The 12,775-nt window shown below is 41.1% G+C and overlaps 1 protein-coding gene across 2 annotated transcripts in view; it reads left to right on the top strand.

The window, feature by feature from the left end:
• Positions 1–12,775, top strand: part of rnf13 (ring finger protein 13) — a 38,188-nt gene that overhangs the window by 12,216 nt on the left and 13,197 nt on the right. For both annotated transcript variants that reach the window (XM_020639268.3, XM_029278341.2), the window contains one exon: positions 1,262–1,384. In XM_020639268.3, the coding sequence (XP_020494924.1) occupies positions 1,262–1,384 (123 nt within the window). The remainder of the gene's footprint in view (positions 1–1,261; positions 1,385–12,775) is intronic.

The following is a 12,775-nucleotide window of genomic DNA, read 5'->3' as shown; positions in this document are numbered from 1 at the left end:
GAGCGAGGAAAGTGGCGGTTAAGTCCCAGAGTCCCTCAGCAGTCCATATTTCCTGTCCAACACCCAGCCTCTGACATACACACACACACATTAGTGTTAGTTACAGTTGCATAAGAGCAGCAGGTATATCACATCAGCTCCCTCCCTCCCATGTCTCTTGTGTATTTTTCTGTCATCATCTCTTTTCCATCTTTCTCCTCCACTCTTCTTCTTTTCTCCTCATCTGTCAGTGTCTACCTCTCTTTGTTTTCACCTTTCTATTTTTGCCCCTACTGATCCTTTTTTCCATTTTTTTCTCTTTCGGCTACATTACAGTGGGTGTCTCATTTCGCTCTGCCTCTATATTTGTGTCTTCGTTTTTTTTTTGTTGCTTCATTTGTACATCCGTTTATCACTCTGTCAGCCTCTCTGTCTAACCCTCTCCTCTCACTATCTGCATCGCATCAGTCACTTTGAGAGCTGCTGTTTGGAAACAGAATGAAAGACATAAAGCTGCAGAACGGGAGAAAGAGATTGGAAATACAACTGTTAGAGTTTTATCAGAACAAAGTGAGACCATGATAAACTGAAAATGCCGGTCTTTATGACCGTTTAAATAATATACGTTTTATGTGTCAGCATTGTTCTTCATTCTAGTTGAAATGTTCTGTTTTATTCATCATTCATCACAATTTTTACCTAAACCTAAACTGCTTCTCCACGTCTTGATTATTTTCATTGTTTTTTTTTTTTTTATAAAGATTATACTTTATAAAGGTTTTCATTGCTGATGACTTATTATGTAGCTATGCGTCCTTTCTGTGACGTATTGGGATTTTCAAAGTAATTTTCTGCTTTCATTATTAAACATAATGAAAACGGGAAAAGAAAATTGAAGCCTGTTTAGATAAGATCTGTGCTTGTGCTAATTTATGTTTATGTGACTTTAAGTCTGCAGGGATTCATTACTGTTAAGTTTCACTTCAGCAGCTTCAGCAGTAAGACCATGACGCCTCCTGTGTAGCTTTTTATGTATTGACATAAAAGGACTCAAGCGCTCAAGAAGGAATCAATGGGAAAAAAATGTGTTGGTCTAAAGAACAGTTTGAATACAAAAACAAATGAAAGTAAAAAAAAAATCAAACTAAAAGACTCCTTTGCATACATACAAGATGTTATTCTTGACACCTCATTGAATGTTTGGCTCAGATGAATGACATTTGCTGTAAGTCACTCGTGTGTTTCTCTCACCATGTCACAACTTATGATATCATCCCTGCAGGGCTTCCTGATTGGAGCACGGCCAGAAAATGCGTGCGAGCCCATTGAGCCCCCTCCGAGGGATAACTTGACGGGAGCGTTCATCGTCCTCATAAAACGCTTCGACTGCAACTTTGACATCAAGGTACAGTGTTCACACCGCCTGCTGTGTATGTGTGCTGGTACTGCTGGGGATGAAAGAAGGCCACAGCCTGAGTCAACACCAATCATGTCTAAATTTAATCCAAACATTACTTTTTCAACTTAGTATTTAAACAAAACATAACCAGTACTGACAGTATGAAAAGAATATGCAGCATCATTGTGACATTTATGGTCCTTGTATTTCACTGACAGGCTATAGTGAAGTCTAATGTTTTTTTAATGTTGCTTTAAAAGGAACAAATGGGTATAATTGAAAACATAATTTGTGTCAGCAGCTGTTAATTTATAAGGGCAAGCTGCCAATACTATAATAGTTTTTTGTGAGGATCTGTACACAGATGTGCATTTGCTCACACTGCTTTTCAGTTGCTTGCTGTTTTGGAGTCAGTTTCACTGGAGCTCTCAGATCAGCTGGTTTGGACAAGAAAAACAGGAAGCGGCCATTTCCCAAAATACAATTTCCTGCATGAAAATGTATCCCATACTATGACCTCTGTCTGCTTCTTCTCCTGCTGTTTCTCGTGGAATTGAAAAGTTCTGTTTCCCTGAAACGTCAGTAAAGCATCTAAAGGATGAACAGAGCGGGTCTCCATTAGTGAACAGAGGCATCAGGGGGGGGGGGGGGGGGGGGTGGGGGGGTGTTGATATCGTTTTGTGGGAGAAATAGATGTTCAGACAGGAAGATGAAGGAGAAAATGAAAAGAGTAACAAATAATTGTGACTGTGCAATGGACCTTCCAAGAATAAAATCAGTCTAATCAAACATGTTAACTTAGTGAACTCTTGACTAACTTGCAAGTTCAAACACAGAGCTTGTAAATGAACCCAGCAGGGTTGGACTGGGTTATTTACAGTTTTCATGGAAACACATTACACCCGTTGTCAATTTTCATGAACACATCATTTTTCCACAGCTGTTACTATGCATCCTCAAGTTTTGTCAAACTCATACCAGTGAGTATCTAAACTTAATATAAGATCATAAATTAGCGGTGAATTAGTTGGCATTACTGATCGAGTGGGATCAGAGGAACAAACACTAATTTGCGGTCTGAACATTAAACAAATAAATAATAAAAGCTGAGCAGGTGAATTACTGACTTTTTATTATTAGCACAGCTCTCTCTCCCGACTCTCAAGGATGATTTACGCTGTAGTAAAATGATTCAAAGGGAGGTTTTTCTCACTCCCCTTTTTATATTTGCACTAAAGAAAATTAAAAGTGTCCAAAGGCAGGAAACACCAGGCGTCACATGGTTTTCTCTAATATGTTTTTATGGATTCAGAGAAATAAAAAAACAAAGAAGAAGGAGAGGGAGGGAAGGAGGTGAGGGGAGAAAAGGGGGCATAGATTAAGAGAGTGAGTACAGATGAGTAATGAGGTGAAAGAGAGGAAAGCATGGAGCCTCTCGGCATCTTCCTCTCTGCCTCTCTTCCCTCTCTGTCAAACTCTCAAACTTTTACTTTTCCCTCTGTACCTCCTCTGTTTCTACCTGCCTCAATTCTCGTTCCTGATTTTGAGTTTGGCCCTGTTTTTCAGGCTGTTTTATTTGTCGTCTCGCCCTCTCGCTTTTTTTTTTTTTTTTTTTTTTTTCACTCTTTTTGTAGCCCTGAACCAGCCATACAGCCTTATAAGGTCTGACTGCATCACACAGAGCGAAACATGTTGACAGGCACCACAGTGAGGTGTTCCTTTTTGCTGGAGTGTAACCAGACTCCACTCCACATAGCTGTGTGAGGCATGCACACAATATATATATACAACACATTCACAGACACAAACACACACACACACACACACACACACACACACACACACACACACACACACACACACACACACACACACACACACCAGTCTCTCTCTCTGAACAATGCCAGATTTACCTTTTAACCTCCTGCGACCCTCAAAGGAGCAGCTGAAACTCAGATTGCGTATGTCCGTTGGTGCTTTGTGTGTTTCCTTTCAGAACTTTTTTTTTTTTCTATTTCTCTTATAAAAAGCAAAATATTGACATAATACATTTCTAACCAGAACTTATTTGACCTTTAATGTACATTTTGACATTCAGGCCAAGCTGACTTAATGTAGTAAGTACACTTTACATTTATAATGTTAAAGGTTGTCTAGTCAATGGAAAAGTTTTCAAAATGCAAAAAATCCTTATAGGGAATGTCCAGAGGCCGAGTGGTTAAGATGCATTCCATGTAACCGGAACGTCAGAGGTTTGATCTGGTCTGGAATCTCCCCTGCATTTCCTGTCAGCTTTTCTACTGTCAGTTTTAAAATAAAGGAACAATAAAGGAACAAATTCAAAATCTCCTAATACATGAACATAAAGTTACTATGAAATGAATCTAACTCGAATTGGTACACTTATATATATACACTTAAACAAATATATTTGTTTGCTATTAACTGAGATTTCACAGTCGGCTGGAATTTACATGTGGTCTGTCTCTGTCTCTTCCGCTCTTTTACATTTCTTTATCTCCTCTAATCTTTCTTCCTTTTTCTCTGTCTAAGAACTCGTATCAGTGTTTCTCATTTGTTCCTCTTTGTAAAATTTTAATTTAAAGATGCTTTGTTGAAACAAACACAGCGAAACAGAATATTTCCTCAGTGGTAAATACAGGAACAAAAGTGCAATTTTCATAATGACAAAAAAAAACACGTCAACAACACAAAGGGAGGCTCTCACTTTTAATGTACTTACTCAATCTCTCAATTAAAACACATGCATGCAGGCACACACTCTCTCTCACACACACTCTCTCTCACTCTCTCTCTCTTTTTGTTGCTACTGTATACGTCAAAACTCTCTCTCTCACACACACTCCCTCCTCTGAGCCGGCTTCAGTTCTCTCCAGAAGCTGCAGGGAAACAAAGGAATAATAGATTCCATCTTGACTGAGATGGAATCTATTATGAGACCCTGTTTGGGTTTGTGTGTCTGGTTCTGAGTATTGTGTGTGTGTGTGTGTGTGTGTGTGTGTGTTACAAGGGTGTCAACCCCACCACATGCGCTTTCTTTTCCCCTGCCCCTCCTCTGTAGCATTTAGCCAGTAGCATCCAGCGAGCAACAGCACTGATTTTTTATGGATCTGTGGCTGTAATGGGTAATAGAAAGGACACTCGCCCACTTAACCCTCTGTCAAGTGTGCGTGTGAGAATATGTGTGTGATAGAGTGTGTAGAAGAGATAGAGTGTGTGTGTGAGAGAGAGAAAGAGTTTTGATAACACACAATAGTGAGGAGGTCCAATGTCGAGTGAAAGAGTTTGAGATGGGCTCAAGTGAAGGGGTGTTAATAGACATACTTGCTCTTTGTCTGTCTGTGTGTGTGTGTCAGAGAGAGATAAAGCATTCCTTTGTGGCTGTTCCTTTTAGAGAACAAACATCTAAAGACAGGTTTTGTACTTCCTGTAAAATGTAAACTGGGAATCTTTGAGGTGGGGGGTTGGCGGGGTGTGCTTATATCTGACCTCTGACCTTTTAGGGAGGGAAAGGGGATGTACAGGAAACTAAATACCTTCTCCCTCACATGAACAACCCTGCATGTCTTCCTTAGTTCATTGCAAGATTTTTGCAGACTTTCAGCCAGTCCCTATGCTGCCCTCATATAACACGCACACGCACACACACACACTAGGTCTACATACATTGAGACATAATGTCCTAGTTATATAACATGTACTCTGGTATGTCAAGCTCTGCTGAATCATGTTTTTCCAATCTTTCTTCTCTAGCATTTTTTACAAGTGCTGTAACTAAGCACAGCCGTCATCATGTCTTTGTACATTCATATGATGAAACATTGGTGTCCCTATGAATTCACATTGCGGCGTTGCGGAAGCGCGGCACAACACGAGCTCCAAATAAACACACAGTCACAGCCAGACATGCATGCACACACAGCACTGCGCTCCCCTGCTTGCTCTGCTGAAACCGTCCCCCCTTTGTAACGCGCTCTTTTACTAACTCCAAAGACGGTAAAGAGGGGTGATCACTTTGTCCCTCTATCATGCCCCCGCCACATTCAGATTGAAGGTGAAATGTCACACAGACGTACAACTGATATAATTTATTAAATTTACATGGACATACTTTTAGCAATAATCACATTTGTGGTAGCTGTATCTCTTTCATTTCTTGTTTGACAAAAATGTAAGTTTTTACCCATTTTGGGTGGAATCGCGTGCAGAAGATAATCTGGTACATGTGGTGATTTACATTCACTATGATGCCCCTGATTAACAGCAGATACCTCCAATTAAATCGTTGCTGCTGGAATCCAGTGAAGAATAAAAAAAATCGGCGCAAAGATGACGGTTGAAGTCCACCAGCTTATCTTTAGGTGTGGTTCTGTAAGACTCTACTGCTTCAGTTTATTATCAACAGATTATTCCTTTGTGCAGAGCTGGGAGTTGTCACAGGACTCTTATTTTCTAATGTGTCCTGTGAGCCTCTGTGAAAGTGGGAAATCATTTTGTCTGACTTTGATTTTACCAGCAAGTTTCAGTTAGTCAGCATTTGTTCTGCTGGTTGGTAATTTCCCATCTAACCTTGCTTCCTACCTCTGCTTTACAGTAAGTGCATTTTATAATGCGGCCTGTTTGTACTGCAGTGACCTCACAGCCCCCGAGCTATACACACACACATGCACACACACACACACACACACACACACACACACACACACACAGAAACAGGCCTCAGTCTTTACTCAAACAATGATCTAGCCTCCTGCAAATGCTCACTCAGTCTCATGACAGGGTATGACTATGGCTGACTGGATGTATGACTAGCTCGAGTGTGTGTGTGTGTGTGTGTGTGTGTGTGCATGTCCGTGTGTAAAAGGTAGAAAGAAAGAGAGGCCGTATCTAATTTGGCTGTGTCCTCTTTCTGAGCTCTTGTTGTGTCTTCTGCAATTTGTTGTGGCAACAAACAGCTCAGCCTGCTCCCAGTTTTGCCTATAGGAGACACACACACACACACACACACACACACACACACACACACACACACACATGCACACAAATACACACAGGGATATAACTAGTGAGTACAATTACTTTTGAATACAGATAAATGTCATCTTTTTTTTTTGTTTGCAGATTCTAATGTGGCCAAAATCTGTGGCATTTTTTGCCAAGTCAGTCAGAAAAATGAATAAAATACAATAAATAAAGTTATCTCTAAGACAGCTTAAAGTGCATATATAGTCAGTCTAACATGCAGAGAATCTAGGTGTATGAATTGCAGCTGTGCAGTGTTACACAGCCTCTTTCTGCAGTTTTCAGTTTTATTGAACTCTATCTAATCAGCTGTCTGAACCTTGAAACTCAAACCCAGCCCTGCTCTGTGCTGCATTCCTCTGAAACACTGAGCAGGAAGGAAGGGATGAAGACGAGGGAGAAGAGGGAGGGGGGGGAAGGATGAGAAAGATGGGAGGGGGAGCATGAAGGGAGGAGGGAGGAAGTATAACAGAAGTTGGTAGTTTGATATAACGAGGGTAATGAGGGCAGAGAGGGGAGAGGGGGAGGAGGGTGAATTTAGAGCGGAGGTTAGAAAGGGAAGAGGATGAGAAAGAAGAAGAGGGGAGGGAGGGGCCCTGAGAGTGGAGGAGAAATAAAAGGGGAAAGTCGGTGAGAAGAGGAAAAAGGTGGGAGGAGAAAACTTGTAAAGAGGAAAAGAGGAGGGGGGGCAGAGGAAAGAGAGCATGAAAATACATTGGGGTGGATGTCAAGATGGGAGGGGGAAAAGGTAAATGAGAAGAGGAAAGAGAAAGGAGAGGAGGAAATGAAGACCTGATTGGGAGCCACTGTCTAAACAATAAAGGAGCAAACCTCTACTTGATACAGTTAAGCAAATGCAAACCAGTGAAATTGTACTTTTACAAACCTTCAAAGAAAATCAGAATGATCAGATCAAGAGCTCCTCATTTTTATAGTATCCCTCCCTGAGGAGTCAGAAGCTCTATTTTAAGAAATATTAATAAAAAAAATCTCTAGATTTGTTCGGGTCTGAAGAGGAGGAGACGAGAAGGAAGACGAAGATGAGGAGAAAAAAATATTTAGGAAATGTTTTTGGAAGGAGAGCACACACACACACACACTCCTATGTAGCCATGCAAACCTTTGACAAGAAGCAGTAAAATGATGGACATTATTAGACGGCCAATCATTTTTATCTACCCAGACATCATCAGCCTTTGGTCACATCCTGGTTTCTAAGAGCAGTGAAGACTGCAGATGTTTTATTGTGACTGCCAGCGCCTGGTTTAATAGACTGGTTTCAGCTTCAGTGCTCTTTATTGGATGCTGCACATACAAACATGACTACTAAACCTTTAATTATAATTATTTCATGCTCCTTTTAAGATAAAAAAAAAAAAAAGAAAGATGTTTGTTGAATCTTGACTTGCATATGAGCTGTGTTGTGTGAGAAAGGTTTTCGTGTGCGCCTCAGACTCATTTACACAAACTTGCTTAGGTAAAGTCTGCTCTATGCAAATGAAAAACCATTGACTACAACAAGCTGCATGCTGGTAATCTGTACTGCCTGAATTGCACGAGACAGGAGAGTGGAAGAAAAAGAGATGGAAACTCTGTGAATGAGGAAAAAAAGGGCTGTTTGTTACGGAATAAAAACAATGGAGCAGGACAGACGAGGGAGGGATTTTTGGGTGAGAAGATGTCTGTGGTGGAGGAGGGGGAGGAGCAGAAGGACAGGAAGGACTGTGGATGAGTTTAAGCTGCAGCACTGCATGAGGAGACAGTGCAGTGTTGGCAGCAGATACACACACACACACACACACACACACACACACACACACACACACACACACACACACACACACACACACACACACACACACACACACACACAGTGGTGATGCAGCAATAATTAGTGATGCTATCAGCGTTCTCTGTCCACATCAGCAGCCCCACAGACACTGGTGCAAGAGTGGGAAAACAGATAACATGCGTGTACTGGCACATTTGACTTCATACGATGCCATTCTTTTTTTTTTTTCAACTATTCTGTGTGTAGTGTGCTTGTTTGTTAGTCCACTTTCAAAAAGTGTACAAACATCTTTATAGAGGGTGTCCAGCTTTTTTTGGGGGGGATCAAAATGATGCCAGTCTAGTGAATCAGGCTGTGTCAGGTAGCAGCGCTGACAGACCTGCAGTCAACTGTGACTGCTGACAGCCTGGCGTGGTACATACAAATGTCAGAGGGGAAGTCACCTGCAGGGCAAAACTACTCCAAATATACTTACAGTTTACAAGCAACAAGGAACACACTTTCTTCTGTGCAACACCTTCCTTCACATGAATTCAGTCCCACACATTCTCCACAAGCCGCTGATTTCAAATACGCCATCCACTTCAGTAGTCCTCCAAGCAGGTGCAAGGTGTAGAGTTAGGGCGCACTCACTATAGGCCCAGTTGTCCCGTACTTTTTGAACCCCTTGACCACAACGCTCCAGGGGCTTGTTAAGTTGACTCACAAGGCTTTGAAAACAACAGTGAATTAAGCAGAGACCAATTTGCCTTTTAAAATCCATAATTGGTCGATCTTATGAATAAATCCTGCAGTGTCTGTGCAGCAGGCCAAGTTCAAATGTGGCCAGCACTCTACAGGGTGTCATATGAGAAAAAAGCTTATTAAGATCCCACTTTATTTTCAGTCCAGGACCTGATGGTACAAAAAAAGAAAAGAAAAAAAAGTTGACTTTGGAATGACGGGAAAAGAAAAAAACAGTAGTGGAAGTATCAGGGGCCCAATCATGATGTCAAGATGTCCTTGAGGAAAGCACTTAGCCAGTCATTTACCAGTGTAGCTTGGGTGTAAAGGACAGCTGCAGTGTGTATGCAACGGCTTCATAATACAATTGGGTGTGTGCAGTGTGATATGATGCAGGACTTTCATGTGCACCCCCTCTGGGATAACTGCAATTAAGTGGTTTTCTGAAGGCTGTTAACATGGATGATGGTTGCTACAGATCAACATGATGGTCTGCAGATGGTAGAAATTCTTAAGTGACAAGTTATTATGTGTCTTATTGTGTTTGCGGGCTTATACTTCTTCCTTTTCAACCTCTGCTTCTCCATCTCTTGTTTTCTCCCTCTCCTCAGCCCTTCAGGAATGCATTGAATGTCCTTATCTTTGCCCATGCAAACACAAGGGTGAGCCAGCAGCAGAGGTTGAATTCCTCTGCAGATCTCAGGCAGACAGGCCGCACCACACACTGGCATCTAGACAGGCTTCAGAGAGAGAAAGGTGCTGTACTCCCACTGAACCTCTCAAACCCCCTGAAGAGACACTAAAATAAACTAAATTAAACTGTAGACCTTTCGTGTTTTTGTCACAGCAGTACCTGCATTAAATTATTCTACTGCTTATTTTGACTTTAGGGAGTAAGGCATCAACTCCAAATGTTGACCTGGATTAGCTACAGCCTCAACTTTCCAAAATCTTTGTTCTGGCTAGTGGTCACCATTAAACTTGTTTTCATTTGCATGACTAGTGGGACACAAAATACAGTACACACACATACCACACCCATGCCAGACATTGTAGTGTTTTTTTTAGATTCTGTGTGGAACACAATAAAAATTTGGTTTGACCAAGCGGCACTTTCGATTAATGTAGTGACAACTAGATGAGTCTAATAGAGCCCAGGGGATAATTACTGTCTGCATATGTTTGCGTTGTGGAGTCTTTTCAGAGAGTCAGTTGGCTAAATCTGGTAAAAAAAACAAAACAAAAGTATGTCACACTCACTTAACTCTCTTAATATGAAATTAACCAGAACATAAGACTTCAGTGTAGATGAATTTCATCAATGTAAAGGTTGTTTTTGGAATAGAAAGAAGCTGTTGAAAAGATCCAAAGATTCAGTGAATCTGTTGCTGATTCTGATCTGAATTAGGAAGTTGATGTTGATAAAATAAACAAGAAGAAGAAAACAGAAGGAATCAAAGCACAATAATCATTGATCTGGTATGTTATCATAATATCCACTTCCCTATTAGCAGCATCATTCATGCCCTTTTTATGTAATTTAGTTTGATCCCAGTTGCCTCGTCGGGCAACACAGAAATCTTCCTCCTCTTTCTTTCTCAAGAAACGCACACGCATATCCAGACACAGTATTTTGTGTGTGTCACCTCTCCAGACAGCGCGCCCTGTAGATGCACACAGAAGCCATTGATACCTCCACACAATACACCCTCACACGCAAACACATGGGATCACAATGCTTCTGCTGCCATACACGCTGCTGCACTTATGCCTGTGCATAAAATTACACTGACAGGGGACGGACAATAGACAGTGCTGTTCTGCATTAGTGTCCACAGGATACGACACACACACACACACACACAATCACACACACACACACACGTCTACATGGATCATCAAAATACAATGCTTTTATAAAGAGGCCTAGTATCACACCAAGGTCTCGTTTTAGATTTTTTGCTTTGGGGCGGTGTTAATTTACCACAGGGGGTTTTGCATATGCTCTGAGTAATAATTAACATCAGCATTTCCCCAGTGGCTCTGAGTACAGAGGTTTAAATCAAAATAATCACCCTTCTCTCCTTTCTTTGATGAATCTGTGATGGTTAAATGGTTTTCAGTAGACATGTTACGATACCATTTAATTCTTACAGATACCATTTGCAATAGCTACACTTAGAGGATATTAACCAGTAGTTGGATATAAATGTATTGGTGGGGAGAACACTGATTAACTGGACCGACTGAGGAAGCCAGGGTACCTGGAGAGGTCCCATGCATGCACAGTGAGAATATGCAAACTCCACACAGAAAGGTCCCCTGTGCAACTGGTGATTCGAACCAGGGGATGTACAGTGCTGGTTTCATATCTGGCAAACCGAGATGCGTCCAAAACGGCCGTGTGGGGTACCCTAGAAAAAACGCCTACCTATTATGGTCAAAACAAATACAGCGCTTTTGGACCAGAATAAAAGGAGGATGTACTGGCTGCTGCATTGTTGTCAGATAATCCAGCACTTTAACATACTGTAGCATGTTTCCTTAATGTCTGATGATATAGTAAGGACGTCTTATTATTTAATTCAGTTGATATCATATTGGACCTTTAAGCAGATCGATTTAATTATTGTCGTTCGTTTAGAAAGAAATCTGCCTTCACGCTTCTTTAATAGAATAGAACAGAATTCTTTATGAAGCTGTTCGATTGACATTGACTTAATCTTGGTTTTTCAAAGGCAACGTTCACCACCCAAAGTCTATCTTTGTCTGCGAAGGAACACAAAATGATTCATTCCAGGATTGTATTGTCACATCCTTTTTCCTCCACCACATCTGCAGTGAGCAATAGACCACAACAATGCCTACGCAGGATGCTGTAGCCTCAATCCTCTGACACAAACACAAAAACCGCCTCGCAGATGGACAATCCTCATCATTACATCAGCCGTGTGTGCCTCACTATGGTGAGGCACACACGGCCCCCTGCTGCTGGAAAGACCCCCCGTTGAAATCTCTTTTTAGTCTTCAGCAAAACATCTTTCTTTTCTTTTCAAAAGTCAAACTTGCTGACAATTTAAAATGAAGTGAAAATAGTCTTGGGTAACTGTTGCCAACCGCAGAAGTCCTTTTCTGTACATTGCTTTCTCATTACATTTATGTTATGAAAATCATATTTACAACACCAGCTCCTTGCAAAATGGATTTGCAAGCCATCCTGTTATGTAACATTTTGTCTATATTTCTGTGTTTGAGCAGGGAAAACATGTCTTTGTACCACAGACTTTTGACTTTGATCATATTTATACACAATAATTAAGCTTAGCCGAAGACTGACTTTGCGACATCCATCCGGATTTTGTGTGTTTGAATATTGAGGTGTTGAAAGGAGGAAATAGAAACATAAGTGACCTTTTTGAAGATAACAGTAACACAAATGCAGCAAACGGGTCACACTCGAGGGGTCAAAGCTGTAGCATCTGTTTTTCTGCAGCAGTGAGGGGCTTCACGTTTCTCTGAGGAGGTGGAGTAACTCGTCTGTGAATAATGAGAGCCAGACATGGTGCCATGTTTATACAAGAATTTAATACACATTAAACACACACACAAGTGTGAAGACTACTGGCAAGAATGGGCAAAGACTATCCCAGACAGTATTTGTCAAATGGAGGCTATAAAGTACAAAAATATAAGTCAAAGTATCTGTTCCAAACAAAGGTGAACTCAACTACATATTTGAAAACTTCAATCTTACATGTCTTAGCTGTGAACAGGATTTTTAACAGTTACATTAAGTCTTTCCCATCTGTGGGGTCCTGAACCCCACGTGGGGTTGCCTA

Source organism: Labrus bergylta, chromosome 6 (assembly GCF_963930695.1).
Source record: "Labrus bergylta chromosome 6, fLabBer1.1, whole genome shotgun sequence".
Lineage (NCBI taxonomy): Eukaryota > Metazoa > Chordata > Actinopteri > Labriformes > Labridae > Labrus > Labrus bergylta.
This window is presented reverse-complemented; position numbering and strand designations above follow the sequence as displayed.